At 44.7% G+C, this 25,254-nt stretch overlaps 1 protein-coding gene and 1 non-coding gene across 2 annotated transcripts; one reads left to right on the forward strand and one right to left on the reverse strand.

The window, feature by feature from the left end:
- YWHAQ (tyrosine 3-monooxygenase/tryptophan 5-monooxygenase activation protein theta) lies at nt 1-24,423 on the reverse strand. The gene is made up of 6 exons (XM_070428664.1): nt 24,318-24,423; nt 23,558-23,910; nt 5,281-5,404; nt 3,867-4,030; nt 2,911-3,006; nt 1-1,072 (listed from the first exon to the last, which is right to left on the reverse strand). Exons 2-6 carry the CDS (start codon nt 23,849-23,851, stop codon nt 1,013-1,015), a joined length of 738 nt encoding a protein of 245 aa, XP_070284765.1. The 5' UTR covers nt 23,852-23,910; nt 24,318-24,423; the 3' UTR covers nt 1-1,012.
- Nucleotides 10,914-11,020, forward strand: LOC139020191 (U6 spliceosomal RNA). The gene has a single exon (XR_011473212.1). It is a non-coding gene; the product is annotated as a U6 spliceosomal RNA (small nuclear RNA).
- Nucleotides 24,424-25,254: the final 831 nt, after the last annotated feature.

Below are 25,254 nucleotides of genomic sequence, written 5' to 3' on the forward strand. Positions count from 1 at the left end.
TAAATGGTTTATAAAATGCAATTTTATTTTACGTTACTCTGCTGTTACATAGGGCATAACATTTTCAAAGGCTTTTTTGGGACTACAGTCAATGATTAACAACACACAGTAGTGGTCCAACTCTCTAAATAACAATCGCTAAACAAACTGGACACCTCTCACATGTGCACAAATCTGCATGGAAAAGTACTAAAATTTAAACTTGGACTTGTGTACTTCATTTCCCCATTCTACGGTATTAAGAAATGACATGCACTTTAATTTGCCAAAAGCAACGCTTGTATTCTGGCAGCATCATGCTACTTTATTGTCTAGTAAAGTGAACACCAGAACTACAAAGGCAGAAGGTGTAAGTGAATTTTTATTAGGAAGGGAAGTTGTCAACCGAAACAGCAGCAAATGAAGAGTGAATGAGGAAACTCCCTGTTGTCACAGCTACCCGAGACCTCCACCATGTGTGACAGGAGGCTTTTCAATTTGTGACCCGCAGCCCAGAATTATCAAATGCTTCCCATTCAACCTAATACTTCCGGATTCCTGCCCAAAAGGAATACATTAAGAACATGGAAACTTGCTCACTGATAGGAAACCCCCAAAGAGTAAGGGAGGGAATGTAGAAATTAAGAAGTTATGTAAAACACTCTTTAAACTGTAATTAACTACATTTTCAGATCTTCACAGTAATACAGAACACAGTCATTTGCAGAACCGGTTCAGATTACTGAAATACCAAATGCATTTTTAGTCCTCTACGTAAGTGTTTGGAAGGTACTTGTGTTTACGTGAAATGGAGCTATTAATACTTTTCTACAGCAGTGACGGCACACCAGGAGGGCCAAGACAAACACAAATCAAGGAATGGAGTTTCCCACAGCTGCAGTGTGAAAAGGCTAGGAACAGTTGATTCCATACACGTGAATGGTTTCTTTGCTCTAGGAAATCCACATGGAGGAAGGAATGGAGATGTGCACAGAGGTTTCTGGAGGGAAGGAGGACGCCACCCTGTCCGCAGTCAGTTTTCCGCGCCTTCTGCCGCGTCACATTCTTCTCCCGCACTGTCCGATGTCCATAGCTAGGAAAGAAAGCGGACTAGGTTACTACTTCCAGATCAAACCATTACACCAAGTCCTGCCGTTAATATCAGAATGTAATTCCGAAAGCAGTCAAGTATCTGAACAACAGACTGAAAGCTAGTTCTCAAAACCCAAATACCACCAACTCCTCCCCAAAGTGACCCCTGCAGACTGTTCACAAAGTGACACACACACAGACACTACCGAGTAGCTTTTAAAGCTTACTCTTTATGAGCACTACAGTTTCAGAAAAAAGCAGGCAACATCCTTAGAATTGATTGCTCTCTCATTCCCAGCAGCCCGAAGCTCTGCATGAAAGCACCACTGGAATGCCGTTTGAGATGAGGGGGGAGGAGGACTGTGATCATAACCACTATTTCCAAGTATCTGAAGGGCTATCACATAGTAAAGGCCAGCTCGCTTAGTGCTGCTGCAGAGGTGCGCATGAAGACACACAGAAAGGATTCGTGAACTACATAGAATGTTAAAACAAATCCAATTGATCTGAAGGATTTAGTTTTAGGATGGAATGAGGAAGTGAAAATGGAATAGTCAATATTTATCAACTATAATCAATAGCTCACAAAATGGATTTCTATTAGACCAACATCAAGACACTGCTTGAATTTCAGAAAAGCTGGAATCTTACATAATCTTTAAGCTATTGTTAGGATACTAATATAAATAAAACAACATCCCTGAAGAACTGTCTCAGTAAGAGAGAAAACAAAACCAGTGAAGATACTGACAGCACCAGGATGTGTCTGGGAAGAGGTCCGATCACTCAGCTTGCCTTTCTTCCACAGAAGCCATTTATGCTGTTCATTCTTCTGTAACTGAGAACTACAGGGATTTCTAACGGCTGGGAAGACAGTGTTTTCATAACTTCCCTGCTCATCAAAGCTGAGCAGATATGGTGCTGGGATGAGAAAGAATCCTATCCAGCAAAAGTGGAAGCCCCAGCAGGGCTTGGGGAGGAGAACTACATTTATAAGACGGGGAGGAGGGGGAGGTCCCTTCTTCCAGTCGGTCTAAGGTTTTGACACATCAAATTTACTTGAACCTATAGAAGAAGCTAAGTAAAGCTCAACCTGTATTTTTTTTCTTCATTATTTTTTCTATTATCATCTGCTTGTCCAAGTAGTAGGAAAAGAAATAAAGAAAAAACAAGTTAAGAACATCATGTTCAGCTTGCAAAGGAAAAGTTGATTAGAACAAGGCATTTCATGTGGCTTTGGAGATGCTTAAATGCCTACAATAGCGCCTACCTGGCTATGGCTACTATACCCAAAGGAAGAAAATACTGAAACCACCCAAACTCTCCACATGAGCGACTTTAACATCTCCACCCCACGAAACAGTCAGTGATGTGAACTGACTGAGTTCCTGCAATCTCAGTACCATCTCAGGAGGATCTGGTAAAATGCCCATTTGACTTGAAAAACTTACCTACAAAACCCTAACAAGCATGTAATACTTTTATTTATGTATCCATATATTGATTTTCTAAGAGAAAGTGTAGCTATTAGATAACTACCCCAAGTGATAGGGAGCCCAAAATCTATATATATAAAAGGCTAATATGCAAAATATCCCCTAGGGAGTTCAACTGGGCGTTCAATTGCTTGCTATGACATGCGCTGACCACCAGGGGGCAGCGTGGAACATGACGGGCGACCAGCTGCGGGGCGCTGAGGGAGCGAGAGGAGGAGTTGGGGAACCTGATGGCCAGCCAGGCCTAGGGACCCTACCCATGCATGAATTTCGTGCACCGGACCACTAGTAAAATATAAGCACTTTTGTTTCTGAAAAGGAAGTAAAAATATGAACAACTCACTGTGAGGTTGTCCCTAAGCAACTGCATGATGAGGGTGCTGTCTTTGTACGAGTCTTCATTCAGTGTATCGAGTTCTGCAATGGCCTCGTCAAAAGCCTGTAAGATATTAACATCCTTGGTAAGCCATATTCGTATCAACGCAACCTGGTTAGTCCACAATCACAAACCATTTTTAAAAAATAGGTGAACATTCACTTTATGCTCTGCTCTAATAAAAAATAAAACGATGGAATCAGATTCTCAGTTTAAGAACTTGTGAGTATGACTTGAAACTTAAAAAGCTATGTGTACTTAATCAGTAAACAGGCACTTTTTTTTTCCTCCCCTGGGGATATATTTATAGATTTTAGAGAGGGGAAGAAGAGAGAGAAACATCGCTATGAGAAACATCAACTGGTTGCCTCCCATACGTGCCCCAACCGGAGATAGAATCCAAACCTAGGTATGTGCCCTGACCGGGAATCGAACCTGAAGCCTTTTTGGTGTGCCGGGTAACGCTCCAGCCGACTGAGCTGCCCGGCCAGGGCACAGGCACCTCTTAGTGCTTCCACAGGACACAGCACAGTAGCTATGCCCAATATACTTCTCACCAGTAAGAACTAGAATGTACTTGCAAAGCCTCTCTGGTAGTCTCCCTTTTTTAAACACTGAGGAATGCAGCTACGCTAGCAGCCAAACCTGGCAGGCATCCCTCCATTGCTTCCATCCTTCTTTGATTACTCTGATCATTATGCTCTTTAGACAGATGTTACTGCTGACAGCCACAGTTGGGAGAGAGCAAGATATTGAGAGGGATGGTGGTAGGTGGTCGTGATGGTAAGAAAAAGGAGGAGACAGCCAAATAAAGATAGTAGAAATCATCCCTGGGTCTCCACGTAAATAAAACGCCTGTACATTAGCTGTCTGTTATCTCCAATAGCCGCCGCTAAAGTGGGGTTTCTGGACTCTCATCTCACCGTCTTGGCCAGCGTGCAGGCGAGCTCGGGGTTATTGAGGATCTCATAGTAGAACACGGAGAAGTTGAGAGCCAGCCCCAGGCGGATCGGGTGTGTGGGCTGCATCTCCTTCTTGCTGATATCGAAAGCCTCTTGGTAAGCCCCTTGGGAATTGTCTATCGTTTCTGTGGAGGCAAAAGAATGAAATAAAAAAGCGTGACACCGAAAATACCACCCAGTCCACAGCACGCTAACACGGCGAACGTACGCCACCAGCTGTGGGTAGAGCCAGACGCTCTCTGTAGCCTTCTTTAAAACCACAGCAAAGCAAACCGTTCCCTTGTACTGAGCATTCAGAACCAGTTTATAATGTTGTTGGCTTATCATCAGCTTCACCAAAAACAACATAATATAGTACATCAGATTTTTACATCACTGGGGCTAAAATCATTTTCTTCTTTCATGTCTTTTCATCTTATTACTTGGAAATATCACAATTAAAAATAATTTGTTATATGCCAATAATATCTTAATAAAGCGGGGGGTGGGGGGAGGGGAATTGGTTATACCCCTTCTCAAAATAGTGAAAACACTTTACAAACACCACCACCACCAAAATCTCTATTTTTGTGACTTATTTGGAGAAACAATACTGATCCTTGGAATCAAGATGTATTATGTGAAAAGCAATATAAAAGTGCCAACATGTTACAACGGGGTAACTAATTTTCTCTGTATATCTTATGTGATAAGATTTGTAGCAGAAACATACACGTTTAATAGGATCTGTATTATACTCAGCTACCAATACTCCAGGGGACGGAGTTCAGTGCTAATAAATGTGCTTCCATTTTTTAAACAATCGAGCTAGGCAATTCGGTTATTCTTCTCCCCATGTCTGTTTTATTTTTTTTGATAAATTATGTATACTCTCATGTCACCTCCCCTCAGAAACCTGGTTATATGTAGTTAGTAGACGATGTTATCCTTCAAAGCAGGTAGTGGCTAGCATGTCAAACAGAAAGGCACATCCTGTTTCTATACTCTGTGTCCTCTCTCCAGGTGAGTTTCACGGTGTATGACACTGAAGGTCCTAACGAGATCACCCTAAGCACATGCAGAGAACCCCGGGGCTGAAAACACGGTGCCCCAAACCCGAAAACATAAGCCATCACGCCTGTCTTCAATAATGTCTTGTCAGATTAAAATCAGAACATCTGCATTTAATTTTTTAAAAAGAGCACATAATGTAAACTCATGACTATCCATTTTTGAAAACATAAGGCAACATTATTAATTTTCTTTTTACGTAGATTCCAAAATGTTTCTTAAAGTTACAGAAGGCCTGGAGACTACACAGAAGCTACTGTCGCCGTGCCCCATTTACCCTCCTTCTACTTACATTTTAGCTTTACCCAGACACCAGTGCACTTACGTTTTCGATCATCACCACATGCAACTTCAGCAAGGTACCGGAAGTAATCGCCCTTCATTTTCAGATAGAAGACCTTGCTCTCTGGATTAGTTGCGTTGGCTATTAAGTACTTATCCAACAGTTCCTGAAATGAAAGGTGAGGCACCTGTGAGGCATCATGACCGTCCAGAACTGACAATGGTATGCAGTTATCAGCACGGTGACCACAGCACACCACCCCGGACAGAGCAGGAGCTGGAGCAGGGCCCACACTGCCTGGTGAAGCCTCGGCTCACAGCGAGTCACTCCGTTCTCACGGCAAAGCTGGGTCACACCAGACACCAGCAGCAGCAGCCTGCCTGCTCCCCGTCACTCGGCGCGTGAGTGAGACGAGACCCCGAGGGGCTCTGCACGGTGCCAGCTCTGCTGAAGACGTCCCTTACAGCCACACAAACAGCTACGTGGTACCTTCACTACCCGGTGCTTCGAGAGTCAATACGCAGGAGAGAGAGTGACAGCAGAGAGAGTCTGACTACAATGAGGTCTTGGGGTGAGAAATGTGATTCTAGCACCCATCCCTCCTAAACCACTCAACCAGACGTGGGCGTCCTCACAAAGACTGGCTTCCCGTAAAGAAAGAAATAAATACATAAATTTGTTTCTTTATTGATTTCACAGAGGGGAGAGGGTGAGAGAGAAACATCAATGATGAGAATCATTGATCGGCTGCCTCCTGCACACCCCCTCCTGGGGATCGAACTCACAACCTGACTGGGAATCAAACCCTTGACCCCTCCATGCACAGGAGGGCACTCTAACCAACTGAGCCACACCAGCCAGGTGATGTACAACTTTCAACAAAAAACCCCCACAAATCTCAATACAGACCAGAGAAAAAAACAAAACGACAAGTGGCTCACTGCATCAGAAAATCTTTTTATGTAAGGTAAAAAGTCAGGGTGGGGGAAAGGAATCAGTTTTAACATTTACATAACTGAAAGTTCCCCCACGAAATTCTCCTGTACATTATTCCTGTCAATTAAGCAGGCATTCACCTTTGTAGCTTTTTAACCAGCAAAACTTATGATTCTGGGAGGTTCGAGAGCTACAATTGGGGCTCCCCCAGCGCTGAGTAGAACACAGGTAGTGTGTTCCTTTTTGAGAATCTGAAAGATTTGTGAAGTCAGTGTACTTCCTACCCAAGTTACAAGATGAACTAGTAGTAACTGAGAATACTCTATAGCAAGAAACCTCAAACATGAGCGAAGTTAGAGGAAAGGATAGGGAGAACTAGCGGTAATGCCACACTAAGAGCTTTGAACTTTTTTTAAACAAAAAGTTGCCTATAAAAAAAAAAAGTCAGCTATGTGTCAGACTGTGCAATTGTACATAATTCAGACAACCAATTGTACATAATAACCCCTTTCATAACTAATATTTTGTGACTCCTTAACTATCCTAAAATGAAATTAGCAGCTAATAATATATTTACATACAATTTAAAATATACACCAATGTCAAATGGGGGCACCATTAAATTTTTTAATAAAAAAAAATATATATTCCCCTAGCCCATTTGGCTCAGTGGATAGAGCGTCGGCCTGTGGACCGAAGCACCCCAGATCAATTCCAGTCAGGGCACACGCCCGGGTTACAGGCTCAATCCCCAGTAGGGGGCGTGCAGGAGGCAATCGATCCATGATTCTCTCTCATCGGTGATGTTTCTATCTCCCTCTCTGAAATCATAAAAATGTATTTAAATACACACACACACACACACACACACACACACACTCATGTTCTAAATAAGATATAAGGTACAAATGAAAGTAATTTGTAATAAAACAGTGAGCATTTCACTATGTAAATATCTGTATGACTGGCCTTGGCCGATATGGCACAGTTGGATGAGCGTCATTCCATGCACCCAGGCTGGTTCAGTTCCCGGTCAGGGCACATGGTTTTGGTCTCAATCCCTAGCAGGGGGCATGCAGGAGGCAGCCCATGGATGTTTCTCATTTATGTTTCTCTCTCCCTCTCCATTCTTCTCTAAGATTAAGAAACATAACCTAGTCAAATGTTCACCTCTAAGAATCACCTTCAATGCCAAGAACCTTTGAATACAGACTCGCACAGTCTGTTCAACTACCATGAATAGCCTGACCAGGCAGGTTACAAACAAAGCAAAGTAAAATCTTTGATTTTTACATGGTAGTTGCATTCCTGGTTAATTTTGTATGCATTAAAACCATAAAAACAAACAAACAAGAAAAACTGTGTGTTTAATGTAAAACAAAATTAGTTTTTGGCCTCAGATGAATACTAGTAAGTTTCTACCTAAATGAATGAGCGGCTGGACACTCCATTACACAGCACTACCGGATGTCTAGTGTCATGATCTCCATCCACTCCGTGTCAGCAGAGCCCTCCCCACCCCTGGGGAGAGACACCGGGTGGGTCGAAGGCACACACAAAAGGAAACAACGATTTTGTTAAGCAATTGGAAGAATTTTTCTTAAGAAGGTATCAAGTGAGCTGCGTCTTAAGGGTAAAATAGGATTTTACCAATAGGCAGAAGCACCGGGAAGTATTCCAAGCCAGAGCCCTGTGGCAGGAAAAGGCACAATTGCACAAGGTAGAAAGCCACTGAAGATGGTCATCTTTTTAAAAGAGAACCTCCCCAAACCACCAAGAGTACATCTTTAAAAGGCACCAAATGTCATATTTACCAGAGATTACATCTGAACACTTCAGAATGAGCGCTGAAATGATAACCTAACTAGAGTGTGTCTAGAGCAAGTTCCTTAACTTCCTCTTCTGTAAAATAATCAGAATCCCCTCCTTTTTAACCTGTGTAACTCTAAGGCACTAAATCCCAAGGGCAACCTGTTAAGCAGATCAACTTCTAGATAAAAACGTGTCCTTAGTGGTTTTCATTCATGAAATTCTGTTCAGCATCTGGCTTGGTGCCCATCACACGCCAGGCCCCTCGGTCAGAGGGCATCAGCCGTGGCCGGCAGCCTGCTGGAATGCAGGCAACAGCAGCACACATGGTACGGCCTTAGAACGATACCGCAATTTTCTTGAATTACTTTTTTGAAAATTCTTTACTTTTTATCACAGCAATAACATGCAATAGTCAACTATCACACTAACAATTCTAATGAAAAGCCTCCCCATTCTGTTCGCTCGCTGTTTCGTTCCTTCAGCGAAGTTTTGGGTGTTTTTTTGAAAAATCATTACTTCATACTGGTATCTCCAGTTCAAATTCAACAGCACAGCATTATTCCTCCCTTATCTATAGCTTCTCTTCACACAGTAAGATGCTGGTTTCCATTTAAATAACAGGTAACAAATGTACATCACACAAGTTCAAAAGCAAAGTTTCTCTCCCTTTCCTGGGTCCTCATCGACATGCAGCTCTTCCCTCCCTCAAGGCACCCGTCAGCATCAGTTTCGTGTACATTCCTCCGGGTATTTTATACATGTAAAGTCCACACATGTCCCCCTCCCGCATGTGAGCATTCCATATACACTGCTCTTGCTTTCCCCATAGGAATCCCTCTAATAATAATCACTCCATGCCCACGTATTATAACTACTTCATATATGTGTAACATTGTACAGTATTCCACTGTATGGGCATAAGGTAATTATTTAAATAGTTTCCTGATGAACATTCAAGTTGCTTCAAATCTTTTGCTATTTCCCACAATGTACCGAATGCATCTGATCCGTAAGATAAACTATAAACTGTCCTCCTGGAGGCGAATCCCACTTACACTCCGCTAGCAAGGTATGACTGTTCCTATTTCTCAATGTCCTTCCGAACACAGAGAATTAAACTTTTCCAACCTAATAAAAAATATCTTACTATAGCTTTATCTGTAGTCTTCTAATTTTATAAATTACATTATAAATGAAATTGAACATCTGTATGTCCTTTTCTATTATTAACTGTTTTTATCCTTTGCCTTTCCTAATGAATTATGTCCTTACAGATTTGTAGGAAGTCTTCATATGTTAATATTAGTTCATTTTCCAGATGTATCTCATATGAACTTCATGTATTTAAAGATTTTGTTTGGCAATAAAACTGCACTTATTAATATTTATTATATTAAATCAGAGTATTATCAAGATTTCTGACAAATATGAGAAGCAGAAGTTAATGTGACTATTCAATTTTAGAACAAATAAAATATATGAGAAGACTTGTAATTGAAATATAAGTCTGAATGTGTATTTAGCGGATTGTCTACCTGACCATATGAAATGGTTAACACATTTTAAATGTTACCTGAAGAGCAGTATATCAGATTAAACACACACACACACACACACACACACACTCATTCACTCTTAGTATGGAGTACTTATCACCACCTTAACGTAGACTCTCAGGTTCTGGCAACACAGTGAGAGGGAGCAGACTTTCCCTTCTTCTAAAAATAATCAAAATGTTCAACAGAAATAGATAAAATGGAAGAAAGAAATATAGCAGAGCACCAAAGGGCAAAGAAAGATATCCAGGCACTAGAAAAACGAAACAAAGAACTAACAGTGAACATTCACAACACAATGGATGGTATGAGGGAGCTGGGCCTAGAGAAACTGCATCAGGTTGTGAGGTGGCAACAAAGCTACTTCCTGGGCTTCGTGGGGGCAGGAGTGAGGCCCAGAGGGTGTGGTCTCCCAGGAGGAACTGTGTAGGTGCCATCCAGATGTTTACTTAAGCAGATATGTAAGGCCACAGGCGGAACATGGGTGTACAAGCAGGTGGAGCTCAGTGTGCCCAGCAGCAAAGCATCAGAACCCGACACAAAGACACTTCCCCAGTCCAAGGCACACACGAGTCCCACAGAAAAAAGCTCCATTCATATCATTAAAGTAACAGAACTCCTCGGGGGCAGATCCACCAAAATGAGGGATCAGCAAATCAACAGATGTTAGTCCCCAAGAACTTAAGAAATGAAGAGTGTGTAATGAAACATAAAGTATGCTGAAAATGACTAAAGCATCTTTTAAAGATATATATGTATTTTAATATTTATGATTAAATAGATGATGCCCAAGACTGGCTTCAAAATAATGGCAGGAATATGTGTGGGAATATAAACAGAACAGAATTCATAATGACTGAATTATGAATTTTGGTTATTTATTTAATTAAAATAAGCAAAAAGATTAAAGAAAGAAAAAGGGGAAAAAGGGAACAGAAGCTAGGGAAAAGGACAGGATACAATGAATCAAGAAAAAAGACAGCTTGGAGGTGTAAGGAGAGGGAGAAGGGCTTTTATAATTTAAAAAACAAGCAAACAAAAAACCTCACAGAAAATTGGTACAACAGAAGGCATATTAAAAAAAAAATACTTGAGAACACAACAGAATGAAAAATTATGGATATGTAAAAAGATGCAATTAGAAAGAAATATCTGATACGTCATCTAAGATAATATGCAATACCAATTCCAGAGGAGAGAATAGAAAGAATGAGGAAGAGATGTAATTCAGAGATAATGGTTGAGACTCTCACAGTAATAGTATTAAGATAATTTTCGTAGTGGAAAAGCACACTAAATCCCATGGAAGAGAAAAACAAATTCATACCTAGACCACCATGAAAAACTGTAGAATGTCAAGACGAGAACAGTGTGCTCGCTTTGGCAGCACATATACTGAAACTGAAACGACACAGGCAAGATTAGCATGGCCCCTGCGCAAGGATGACACGCAAAAAAAAAAAAAAAAAAAAGCAACCAGAGAAATGACATGTTACCTATAAAGGGAGAAACAGCATTATGTTTTCATCAAGTATCTTCCAAGTGCTGAGAAAAACAACTGTCCGGTAGAATTCTATAACCAATTAAAGGTACTGTATAAAAGCAGGTGCAAAGCAAAGACATTTTCAGACAAAGACAGAAGTTCCCCCTCAGAACTTCCCTGAGAGTGTTTGTAGAGGAGTAAGGAATAATGGGCTAAAGAGAAGTCACCAATTAGAATAATCACAGCAACTAACTATCAAGCAACTAAAAAACTTCTGGCCATAATCCGCGAAGTTTCCACTCTCCCAAAATGAGTAACACAGGATCCTTAGACGATGATGAGTAACTGCATGTGCTACTTCATGGTCACAGAGGATAGTGTTTCAAAAGTTCCTTGTGCTAGTTGTGTGCAAAGGACTGAGTTGGCTATTAATGCACATGTTTCCCACCCTCTTAGAGGATTATCTAGAAGTAAGGACAGCCCAGCTAGCGAGGATTGGTGGCTGATCGCGGACCGTGAACCAAGAGGTCACTGGTTGGCTTCTCAGTCAGGGCACACGCCCGGGTTGCAGGCTCGATCCTCAGTAGGGGGTGTGCAGGAGGCAGCCAATCGATGTTGCTCTCACTGATGTTTCTATCTCTCTATCCTTCTCCCTTCCTCTCTCTCAAATCAATAAAAACGTTTAAAAATAAATAAAATTAAGGACATTTATGTTTTTTTCTTTAAACAAGAAAGTGTCTGCCTTTAAGGCTACACTTTCTAAAATCTGATAACTATAATCTGCTACCAGGAGAAAATATTTCATTGGAACAATCAAGGATCTCAAACATTTCAATAGCCTACTATCCATTTTAAGATAACTGACAAGATGTGGGTTCATTTGAGATTTTTTTGTTTGTTAATCCTCACCTGAAAGTATTTTTTCCATTGATTTTGAGAGAGAGAAAGAGAGGGAGGAAAGGAGGCAAAGAGAGAGAAAAAGAAACATCGATGTGAGAGAGACACATAGACTGGTTGCCTTCCGAATGCCCCCAACTGGGGAAGGGATGGAACCTGCAACCCAGGTATGTGCCCGTGACCAGAAAGCAAACCCGAGACCCTTCAGTGGGCCAACACTAACCACTGAGCACACAGACCAGGGCCATTTGAGATTTTACTGGCAAGATTTTAACCAATTATCTACATGGTAATTACTCACCAATCTGCCCCAAACCTAGCCAGGCAATTTACTGTTACAGCTCTGTGCCTCAGTTTATTCATATGTAAAACAGAAGTAATGACAATCCCTACTTAATGGGGTTGTTGTGAAGGTTAAATAAGTGAATACAAATTGCTTAGTATCCTGCTTAGTATATAAATCTCAATCACCATGCACCACCACACAGATCTGTCTCTAAAGCAGCGGTTCTCAACCTGTGGGTCGAGACCCCTTTGGCGGTCAAACGACCCTTTCACAGGAGTTGCCTAAGACCATCCTGCATATCAGATATTTACATGACGATTCCTAACAGTAGCAACATGACAGTTATGAAGTAGCAACGAAAATAATTTTATGGTTGGGTCACAACATGAGAAACCGTATTTAAAGGGCCAGAAGGTTGAGAACCGCTGCTCTAAAGCATCAGACCAAGTGCTCATATATGCACTACACACACACACACACACACACACACACACACCTACCTCTGACTAGGCCATTGGGACTTTAAACTTACTCATTTAAGGAAACATTAGTTTTGCCTTCCTAACACAATCTACTGCCGATCGCCCCCCCCCTTTCCCGCCCCCCTCCCTTCAATTTTCTGTCTTGGGAGAAGCACTCCGTGCCCTAGTTAGCAACCTGGGTGCAATCATATTGCTTCTTTGGCTTCATAATCATCCAGGCCCTGCATATAAATTTTCTCCAAGTACAGACTTTGTTTGGAGAACTTCTCAGACAAACAAAAGAGGTCACTTGGGAACATATAGCTCCTCTTTCTTTACTATGAACCACGGAAGGAAGGAGAAGGCCGTATTGTCTGGATTGCACACCGCTCCTAGCTACCAGGCTCATCAGCGTGACCTCTGACTTCTCCCCCACTCCCACCTGAGCACAGGCTGCCACAGAATTTAATCTAGAACTTCCCAGTCCCACTCCTATTCCTATAACCGAGTGAACCATATCACTTCACCTCAGCGAATCCAATAACTTAACCGAGCTACCAGGCTTAGGGCTCTTCTTTCTCTCATCCATTCTGTGCTCTGTTGCCAATTAACCCTCACTTCCTTTCTGGGCATGTTCATCTCCTGCAAAAACCCCAACGGCCTGTTAAAGCACTGACTTGAAGCCTAGCACTTACGTCCTCCAGGATCAGGCTCTAACCTAGAGCTTCCAGCAAACATAAATGGCAAAGCGATACCAATCCCTGCTGGGCCAGTGTGGCTCAGCGGTTGAGCATTGACCCATGAACTGAGAGGTCACCAGTTCGATTCCTGGTCAGGCACATGCCCAGGTTGTGGGCTCAGTCCCTGGTAAGGGGCGTGCAGGAGGCAGCTGGTCAATAAGTCACTCTCATCATTGATGTTTCTATCGCTCTCTCCCTCTCCCTTCCTCTTTCTGAAATCAATAAAAACATTTAAAAAAGTGAGAGAGACCAATCCCCTGAGCCATAATAACCAAGGGTGAAGCTGAGGGGCGGGGGTGCCATACAACATGGTTCTTTTCCATGTGCCACAACACAACAGGAGTGGGGGACAGTCTTAACTGACTGACATCCAACCTTATTTCTATTATTACCATTCCCGCACCAGCAGAAGAGCATGAAGCAGCAATGTGGGCCTCCCAAACACTTAAAGTGGCACTCCACGGAGCAAAACACACAGGCGGTCACTACGGGAGATGCTAGGAATACAGCAGCTCTCGGGGATGGGCGGGATGAGAGAGCAAATGCGATGGCATCTCCAGCACTATTACGAGAAGCGGGTACTTGGGGCATGCACAGCCTTCCAAGAGCACCTGTCGGGAGGCTGATCATGACAGTTATGATCAGCCTCCCGTGGTGGAGCGTCCAGTCTTTAAGATCATCCAACTACCGTTCTTGGTTTCTGCGACCACCAAGCAATCTTCTAAATGCTAATCCGCCCGCAAGCAAGACACATGGCCAGACCACGACTCCGCCCAATTCCTAATTCTTTTAGTTCCCCCTCAGCGTGCCAACAAATGAGACTGGAAGCCCAGAAGGCCAAGGGGACAAACCCTGGTCATAAGCGCACGCTATTGTTTTACTCACATGGCGCCCCTGAAAAAGTGTTAATGGGCCTTCAATCTCCAACTTCTATTTATTAAAACTCTGGAGCATTCATGAATGTGAATGTGCCTTCCTGAGAGAAAGGGTTAATTAACATCAATATTTGTGTAGATGAAAATCCACCTTTTATAAAGTGTTCAAACTTTTGAGATATAATTCTAAAAGTAACAAAAGACTAAAACCCAACACTGGCTGGAATATTTGTCAATTAATAAATTCAAATTACTATTAACGAATGTCACCCCAATACATTTAATTAAAAAAATAATTAAAATTAATATGGCCCTGGCTGGTGTGGCTGGTTGGTTGGAGCATCATCCTGTGCACCGGAGGGTTGAGGATTTGATTCCCGGCCAGGGGACATACCTAGGTTGTGGGTTCAATCCCCAGACGGGTGCATACAGGAGGCAACCAATCAATGTTTCTCTCTCTCTCTTTGTCTATCCCTCTCTAAAATCAACTTACACACACACACACACACACACACACACACACACACACAGCAAAACACCTAATATAAATTAATGTGTCATGATGAATTGTCATATGGTCAGAGAATTAATATGGACTTCTCAGACACAAAGGGGTATGTGCCACTGTAGTTATACGTAGTGAACATAAAAATAAGTCAGATTAGTCTATGCAAAGTGGCTAATTACTTTTGGGGCAAAAGAAAACCAGGGGATAACCAGGCAATGGGAAGGGGGCAGAAACAGAGGAAAAGAATCCAAGGCTCTCAATAACAGAGAAAAAAGCTTTATCTATCTTCCTGCCCCAAATTTTCTAAACTCTTTCTTCTCCTGGTCCATAAGCTCTCTAGCTCCACCATATCCCTTGACCCAGGCAAAATGATCCCCAATGACTAGTATGCAAGCAATAAACATGGTTAGACCATGACTCTGCCCAATTCCTAACCAAGGCTACCAGCATCTGCTACAGCACAGTGGTGCCTTTTAGGGGCTAGGATGGCCCTGTAGTAAGCACAGAGTACCCCTTTGCTCCCCTAAACAATCAGCACTTGAACCCCAAACAATAAAAATGGTTTTGTATAGGAATGTTCATCCTGTCTCCCACCTCAGCTACAGAGCCTTACAACTGCAATGGTAAGGACACACAACAGAGTTTTAGTTTTAGCTTCTGACAAATAGCGGAGTGTGTGTGACTGTCATGTGCCGATATTAAAGAAAATCAGTCTTTGCCCCTTACTTTCCCCAAAGCAGCTGAGCCAATTCCAGGTATTATTAGAAACAAAGGTAATGCCCAGTCCTTTGTCTCTGACCTCTGTCTACTATATTTCCATATCTTAGCAACTGAGCAATGTTAGCAATATAGAAATGTTACACACCTGCTTAGATTCCCAACTCTCTAGCCAAGATATATACAAGTTTACAAGACACTTTAATACATACATCCACGGTGACACTTAGTACTACTTTCTAAATATATCAACCTGCCAAAAACAAACAAACAAAAAAAGACAAATACGCAATTGTAATTTACCAAGTGACAGATCAATACTAACAAAGAACCAAGGCAAGTACCCATCTCTTTACTTCCTTTCCCTTAGAGCAGTGGTTCTCAACCTTCCTAGTGTCTCGACCCTTTAATACAGTTCCTCATGTTGTGGTGACCCCCAAACAAAAAATTATTTTCGTTGCTACTTCATCACTGTAATTTTGCTACTGTTATGAATCGTAATGTACATATCTGATATGCAGGATGTATTTTCATTGCTACAAATTGAACATAATTAAAGCATAGTGATTAATCACAAAAACAATATGTAATTATATATTCAATATGTGTTTTCCAATGGTCTTAGGCGACCTCTGTGAAAGGGTCGTTCAACCCCCAGAGGGGTCGCGACCCACAGGTTGAGAACCGCTGCCTTAGAGACTTGCAATTTACTAGTATCCAGAAGCTACTGTAGCCACTGATTTGTGAAGGAAACAACAAATGATAGTGGGAAAACAAGTTTTTCTTTTTAAAGAAACAAAACAACCAAAATAGTAAGTCAAATCTCAGTTTGGTCGTCATAAGTAATCCAAGTGAACAGACATCCTGATACCTAATAAAAAGTTTGTTCCAATAATTAAAATAGGTCAAAACTGCCTTGCTAGCTTAGTAAATAGGTCAAATTCTGCTTTATCCTAAGAACTCTATTAAAAATAGATAATAGCTTATGCTAGTGAAGATACCAGTGCACTTTCACATGAGCTGTCTTTTATAAGTCGGTGACAAACTGAATTAAGCCATTTCTACCATACATTATAGAAACCACACTGATTACAGATGAATTTTTCCAACTGTGGCTAACCCACGCCACATACATTGACCCCTGCTGTATTACATACAACCCTCTATTCCAGCTTCTGGCCTACCAGCTTTGTTACAAGGCACAAAGGGAAGAACAGGGTCAACAAGAATTTTGAGGCTATGGTAGGAAAATTATTCTGCACTTGCAACTAAACTTAATGGGTTACTGGGAATATTCAACTGAACTACTGAGTGCAGCACAAAAATAACCTTGAAAAATAAAGTACTGCCCCATCGTTTATAGAGGGAAAAATGAAATCCTTATTCTTACACACCCTTCACAGCTTACCCAGAGAGATCTGAACTGGGCACACTTTATTAGAGACAGCCACAGAGGAACGCAAGACACCGGTAAACTCCAGACAATGCAGAATTGGGCCTCATTAGCAGACTTGGTGAGAAAGAAAAGACTACATTAGTATAACAACACATTCTTTTATGTGGAGAGGATCAGAGCAAAGGTAAGAAAGTACACCACACAAGAGAGAACCCTGGGGAGATCCAGGCCACTGAAGACGAGGGAAGGAAGAAACAGTGAGAGAGGAGCTAGAGACAAAAGCTGGAAGGTCTCTAGTCCCGTTAAGGAACTTGGACTCCATCTGGTGTGGTAATGGTTGTGAAATTTTAAAAGCAGTCATTATTTCCTCCCCAAGGTCTTTTAAAGTAAAACCAGTGCCTAGTAAAAGAGATAAAAGCAAGCCACTCTAGTTGAAGAGCCTGGATGCACAAAGGCGTGAATCCAGCATTTCCATACAAGACAGAATTCAGAGACAGGAGCAACGATCTCAGAAGAGAGTGTGTAAAAGGCCTTACAGTAAAAGGCAGTGGGAACGGAAAGAGCACTAGTGTAATAGCTGAATTTGAGTTCACAGCTAACTGCTGAGTAACTAAACCTTGGTTTCCTTCCAGGTAAACCCACCTCATCTACCTGTGATTGCAAGGAAAGGGACCTGAAAGTATTAGAAGTTATAATTTTAACTATGGGACGAGTACAACGACACCTAAATTGTACCTTGTGGGACAGGTGCGATCTCAACATTTAGAAAAGGGAAAGGCTTTACAAATGAGAACGCAGTGGTGGGAGGGAAGCGAAATACGGGAGTGTTTGGGTAAACAAGTTGGCTGGAGCACAAAGAATGAGGTGATTATAAGTTTTCCTGAAGTACCTTTTATGCCAAACCACTTCTGATTATGTCATAAGCTGAGATCTCAGATCAAGAATATTTTTCATATGGGACAACCGGATAGCCACATGAAAAGAATGAAGAAGGCTAAGGCTGGACCCCTTCCTCACACCTTATGCAAAAATTAACTCAAAATGAACCAAAAACCATAATATAAGAGCCAAGACAACAAAACTCTCAGTGAAAGTGTCAGTGTAAATTTTCATGACCTTGGATCAGGCAGAAGCACAAGCAACCTAAGAAACAAACAAACTGAATTTCATCAAAATTAACAACTTTAAATATTTTAGCAAGTGTGGGAAAGGGGAGGAGGAAATAAAACTTCCCATGGTGCCATCAGCACAGCAGTACCCCCTTATCCCAGTCCAAAGATATTACATGGAAAATTCCAGAAACAAACAATTCATAAGTTTTAAATAAGTTTTCAATTGCATGCTTTTGTCAGTATTGTCATGAAATCTTGTGCTGTACCACTTCGTCCTGCCCCAATGTCAATCACTCCCTTGTCAGAGTGTCTACCCTGAATTAGCTTCCTGCAACTAAACAATCAGCAGCCATCTCAGCATCAGGTGGGCAGTCAGACTGCAATGCTTGTGTTCAGTAACCCTCACTTTACCTACTGATGGTCCCAAAGCACAAGGGAAGTGATGCTGGCAATTCAAACATGAGACAGAGAAACCATAAAGTGCTTACGTAGTCTCTATAGGGTTGGGTACCATCCACGGTTTCAGGCAGCCACGGGGGGAGGGGGGTTTTGGAATGTGTTCCCTGTGGCTAAGGGGGCTGGGGGGACTAGTGTAGTTTGATAAAGTCACTTCAATATATACCACTTCCGACCTGGCCCGTTTGGCTCAGTGGATAGAGCGTCGGCTTGGGAACTGAAGGTTCCCAGGTTCGATTCCGGTCAAGGGCACATGCCTGGGTTGTGGGCTCGATCCCCAGTGGGGGACTTGCAGGAGGCAGACGATCCATGATTCTCTCTCATCATGGATGTTTCTATCTCTCTCTCCCTCTTCCTTCCTCTCTGAAATCAATATATATGCCACTTCCTATGGCAAATGTCAGTCCTTGGATGTTTAAATATTATATATATAATTTTTATGATATATTAAAAGCTAAATTTCATAGAAATCAACTTTCATATAGCAAAAGTGTGTTAATGGAATACTTAGTCCTTCCCAAATCGAAGTTTTGACTCCACCAAGAACCAACGACCTGTCTCTGCGCTCAGCCCCCAATCATCCCGAGCATTTTCTGACTAAAGGCCGCGTGAACCTTTACCGTGACCTTTCTCACCTCCTCCCTGGTCCACCAGAATCCTGAGGCACACCAGCACTGGAAAGCAGACACATTGCCAAATACTTGGCAAAACAGTGCCAGGCGGAAAGGTCAGAACACTGAACATATGTTTCACTGCAGATGTCTAATTCTCCAGTTTTTTTAAAAGAACAAAACTTTTCTGAGCTGTGTTCAAGCAGCGTTTGCTTGGTGGAATGAGCAAAACAAGAGGGAAAATGAAAGTACTAATTCTAGGTGAGTAGTATCAATGAAAGTTACTTGGGCTTAAAAAGTCTGACCTGATGCCCGGCCAGTGTGGCTCAGTGGTTGAGCAACAACCCATGAACCAGGAGGTCATGGTTCAATTCCCAGTCAGGGCATATGCCCAGGTTTCAGGCTCGATCCCCAGTGGAGGGCATACAGGAGGCAGCCAATCAATGGTTCTTTTTCATCATTGATGTTTCTATTTCTCTCTTGCTCTCCTTTCCTCTCTCTGAAATAAAAATATATATATTAAAAAAAAAAAAGTCTGACCTGAAAATCAGTATCTTTATGGTTCCACATACCTTCTCACCTATTTCCCAGAATCACCCCCGACATTTACAGACAGCAATCTAAGACTGTCCTAAGAAAGCATTTCCATTACATTCACAGAGGTCCTTATAGTCATGGCCCCGCCACCAGTACCACTGCGAAGTGTCTCCATTTCTCTAAGCAAAGCCTGCAGCAAACATCCAGGAGACAGGCGCATAGTCAGTCAGTCAACTAGAGAGTATGCAACACATATTTAGCAACACACGGCCAACTTCAACTGAGCGAAAGGCCCAAGTGACAAAAGGATCATGGAATACTGCTCATCTGGATTGAAAACATGTGACTGGGAGCTAAGATCTGTGTGAAAGACCTGTTCCACTGGAGTGGCTCAACCAATGCTGGTTAACAGCCAACCTGGCTCGCTAGCTCCGAGTTTACAACCTCGGCATCACTGACGCCTGGGCTGGGTAAGCCCTGTTGTGGGGGGTTTCCCTATGCATATGGTGTTTAGGAGCGTTCAGGCCTCTACTCATCCTGGTAGTAGCCTCCACCCCACCAAAAACTGTCTCCAGAACTGGCCCCGTGTCTCCTGGGGGTAAATTTACCCTGGTCGAGAAGCACGGCTCTAACCTTACATTTATATGCCCATATATATAATATTCCACTCCATTTCATCCCCCCAAAACACAACTCTCGGCTTCAAGGAGCTTATAATCTAAAAGCCAAAAAGTCCACAAGTCAAGGAGTATTTTATTGCAATATTCTGTAAATGAGTAGGGCTTCCAAATTACAGATTCTGGCAGTTTTTTCCCACCAGAGCTACCTTCCCTCTCTCTTAACTTACATCATGTCTTATCTATCTTGAACTATACAGATCCTCAAAACAGAGGTTCAAGGCTCACACTGTGGCTTCAGTCAGCTTCCATGTATTGAGGGACAATGTGTTTCACTTCACTTGGAGGCACAACAGCTGCCCTACCTCTCACTAGGCTTTGGGGTGTTGACCAAGTTACTTACCTTCCTATGCCCTTGTCCTCTTAACATTAACACAGAAACAATACTATCAAACCTAACTTATGGGGACAGAGTCAGTATATAAAGTGCTTAATCGCCTTTGCTCTTTACTCATTTGGGTTTGTAATTATTTTCTACCCTCACAGTTCAGTAGCCTCTCAATAGTGCTTATCAAAAGGGTTGAGAGTTGTCTACCATGTTCATTTTGAGTAAATAGTTCAAATAATCCCACCCCGACCTACTCTATGAAGAGAAGGAGGAGGCTGAGGATCTGTTATTTAGGACCAACATTCTGCGTCTCTGTTACTATTACTAGTCTCCTATAGCGAGCTTCACCTCCTTCCTCCACACCCTATTCTCCTTCCTGTTCACAAAGGAAAAAAGCAAACCTCCCTAAGCACCACGTGCAGAAACGCCAGGTTTCACGCCTTCCCTCTTTATTTTGACAAACTCGTTACCACGAGCTCTAGATGCTGCCAACCGATGCCACTCAAAAATCATTAAAAAATCTCCAATGTCTCCCCACTGAACCAAGTGAGGAAACCCCCTGGCGATCATCCTCACGTGGCTCTTACCTTCTCCAGGCTTTTCTCCTGCAGCGGCTCTATCCATGCTCTGCTCCGTCCCACAGAACCTTCTCCCCAGAGTCAGGCCTGTCCTGTACATTCCTTCTGCCTGGAATAGTGACCCCTCTCCTTCCCTCCCCTCTATCCTCCTCCCTCAATTCCACTCCCAAAACCACTCTCTGGGAAGCCTTTCCTGAGGGTCCTGTTTCCTTAAAACTACACCTAGCCCTCGCTGGTTTGGCTCAGTGGATAGAGCATCGGTCTGCAGACTGAAGAGTCCCAGGTTCGATTCCTGTTAAGGGCACATGCCTGGGTTGTGGGCTCGATCCCCAGTGTGGGGCGTGCAGGAGGCAGCCGATCCATGATTCTCATCATTGATGTTTCTATCTCTCTCTCCCCTCCTCTCTAAAATCAATACAAATATACTTTAAAAAAAAAACCACACACATACACACACACACTACACATAGCTTGTTTGAAACCATTTTATGGGAATTCTATTCTTTGTTTTGTATTTCTCACATTCACTCCTTACGTTGTGGAGGACAAACACCATGGCTCTCAGCTTTGTCCTTCCTCACACTGCTGATGAGCAGTGCCTTGTACCTCCAAGCTCTCAAATACAGCTGTCAAATGGAAGGTGGTCTTTCCTAGGATTTTTATGATAGGTTGGCCAATAAGTCACAATTAGACTCAAGTCATTTTACCAATAAGAACATTTTATTTATGCCTCAGATTAATAAAGTTAAACGCTTCTATTTCACTTGCATAAAAAATTGTCCTAATTTCATGGGAGGACAATTTTCTTATATTAAGTGACTTAGCAATTAAGCAACTCTTTTCCACTTATGCCATCATAGAAACTAAAGTTTATAAGAGCCATAGATTAAAAGAAATATTCCTTTGGCGCAGAATTAACTTGCTGGAGAACAGGAAAAAATTTTGTGGTAATTCGGAATGACTGCAGGGTAAGTAACACATTGGGAAGTAATCACTGAACAGAGAGACTGAAATATGCTACGTGAGCCCCTACAAATCCAGGAAAGCCCCGTTAACATATGGAGTTCTTATGAGCCTTCCCTTGGTAACAGACTCGATGTGCCAATGGGCATGGCCATGTGCCACTGCAGGCTATCATCACTTTCAAGTTGGTAAATTTCATGAACACAGCAATTCAGTTGGGAAGCTTTTATGTACGCGCCTCCTCCATGCCAGGCAGGGAGTGGAAGCTAAGAAGATAGATGAATACAACGCAAGCAAATAATTTCTAAACAAGGCACTTGGTGCACACCCTGCAATGCTTCTGGCCCCTTCACCAGCTATCTCCGCGGTTTTGTTTATTGTATTAGAAAAACAGGTGAAAGAAGTGAAACACTCCAGGATATTGGGCTGGTACTTAAATTTTAAACACTTTGGTCAAAAGACCCACGCAATGACAGCGCTGGAAGTGTCCCCTCCCACGAAGAAGGGTGATGACAGGCTCACCCGCTCCACCCAGCAGCCACCGCCGCTCAGTCCGGACAGCTCAGAACCTGGAAAGCTGTCCCGGGGACCGCGCACCAGAGAGCAATGCAAGTCACTCCATCGGTGCTTCTAGAGCAAGGAAACGCGACCAAACACCAAGTTTCCTTTAGATTTAGCTGCGCCTCTTCCACACTGACTGAACCTGCCCCCTCCCCGCCTTCTGAGCAGGGAAAAAGCTCAACAGATACGCTCTTCCTTGGAAAATGAAGCTATCTGTTCACATTTTCAAAACAAACGCCCGTGGCCAGGTTCGGGAGGACAGCCTCATTCACACACACATGGGTGTCCGTGGGAAAGGTGCCTGCCTGCCCCTTCTCCTGGCCGAAGCCTGGAGCCCATGAATTGATGAGATGCCAGTAAAGGGGTGCCAGGCGGCCTGGGCGAGCTGAAAAGCGACTCTGGGTCTCGGGGAAACCCGCCTGGGTGTTGCCCAGCCGTGCTGGGTGGGCAGCGAGCCGGGGAAAGACCCGCTCCCCCTGCAAAAGCAGCTGCTGCCGCCTCCAGCAGTGGTTCTCAACCTTCCGAACGCCGCGACCCTTTCATACAGCTCCTCATGTTGTGGTGACCCCCCCCAACGATAAAATTATTTTCGTTGCTACTTCATAACTGTCACTTTGCTACTGTTATGAATCGCCATGTAAATATCTGATATGCAGGATGTATTTTCATTGATCGCGACCCACAGGTTGAGAACCGCTGCACGGGAAGCGCACACTCGGGGGTCCAGGCCCCCTTGGCGGACCCTCCGGGCCGGCCTTTCTCTCCGGCTCCCGTGAGACCCTCCACGAGGAACGCTCGCCCCGGGCCCGGGCCCGGCGCGCCGACTCACCAGCACGGCGGTGCAGATGGAGCGCAGCTCGGACTCCACCTTCTCCCGGTAGTCCTTGATGAGCTGCAGCTTCTTGTCCGAGGTGTCGGTCTTCTGCTCGATGCTCGAGATGACCCTCCAGGCGGACCGGCGGCCGCCCACCACGTTCTTGTAGGCCACCGACAGCAGGTTGCGCTCCTCGTTGGACAGCTCGGCGCCCTGCTCCGTCACGGCCTTCATGCAGGTGGCCATGTCGTCGTAGCGCTCGGCCTGCTCGGCCAGCTTCGCCTTCTGGATCAGCTCCGTCTTCTCCATGGGGACGGGGAGGAGAGCGCGGGCGAGCACCGACGGGTCGGAGGCGGCGTGCGGAGGGCCTGCGGGCGGGCGGGCGGGCGGGGGCGGCGCCGTCAGACAATGCGCCCGGGCCCGGGCCGCCCGCCGCCGCCCCCTTTGTCCCCGCACGCGCGGCGCAGTTGAATTTCCCTCCCCCGCCCACGCTCCCCGCGGGGCGCCCGGGACGAGAGGGGCTCCGGCGGAGGCGGCCCGGGGCGGGGGGAGGAGGAGGAGGAGGTGGAGGAAGAGGAGGAGGAGGAAGGGCCGCTCCCTCCCGCCCGCCCGCCCTGCCCTGCCCAAGATGGAAGCGGCCGTTGGCTCGCACCTTCCCGCCGGAGCCGTCCCGAAGGAGAGCGGCGTCCAGGCCGGCGGCTCCCCGGGGCCGGCTCCCCGCCCCGCCCTGGGCCCGGCCAGGCCCGACGAGGCCCGGGGCGACCCCGCGGCTCACCTTCACGTCTCCGCGGCCGCGGCGCGAGTCCCACCACTTTGATCCGCTCCTGGCTTTAGTCGAGGACCCTCCCGTCTCAGCCTAGCCCGCAGCCGAGGGGCGGGCCGCCGCGCCGCTGCCCTCGCGCCCGCCGCCCAATGACGCGCCGAGTGGCGCCGGAGAGTCCCGCCTCCCGCCCCGCCGCTGGCCAATGAGGCCTGAGCGCGCGGAAGGGGGCGAGGGGGCGGGGCGCGCGGGGAAGCGGCGGCTCGGAGGGTGGGTCGGCCTGGGCAAGTTCGGTTGGCCGGCAGGCTGCGGCTTTGGCCACGGGGTTTCCTCCAATTAGATCCAGGGTAAAAGGACGTCACTGTTGCCATTGAGATGCTGGGACCGACTCCCCCCCGTTCTCCCCGCCGTCCCCGGCACTAGTGGGTGCGGCACGGGAGCCGGAGGCCCGCACGGCGTCGCCTGCCGCAGCCGTGGTGCAGAGGGTGCATTGCCTCCCGTGGACCCGGGCAGCTGCGGCCCCGCCCGGCCCGGCCCGCGAGGGTGACACCATCGGCGGCGGTTTCGTTGCACAAGCGCGTTTCTTTCCTCCGCCTTCCTATGCGCGACAAAGGTTTGGAGCTCGATACCCTGAACCCAGCCTTTAATGACGTTAGGATTGGGGCTGCGAATTAGAAATCATCCCATTTCCGCCAAAGAGGAATTAGCTGCTGGAGAAAGTGGCTGCTGTCTGGCTTTTACATGAGAAATTCAAGTTTTCCGACCGGCACCCAAAACCTGAAATTCCCCTGTAAAAGACTCCCCAAAAATCCAGGCAGGTCTCTCTGGCGATGCCAGGGATCATGGTTTTCTTTAAAATGAGAAATGACTTTAGAGATAATTTGGAGAAAGACACCCATTAATCCCTCCCCACCCCACCAAAAAAAAAAAAAAAAAGCAACCATTTTTATAT

Source organism: Myotis yumanensis, unplaced genomic scaffold, assembly GCF_028538775.1.
Source record: "Myotis yumanensis isolate MYYU_CA2020_CCGP unplaced genomic scaffold, mMyoYum1.0.hap1 SCAF_11, whole genome shotgun sequence".
Taxonomy (NCBI): Eukaryota; Metazoa; Chordata; class Mammalia; order Chiroptera; family Vespertilionidae; genus Myotis; species Myotis yumanensis.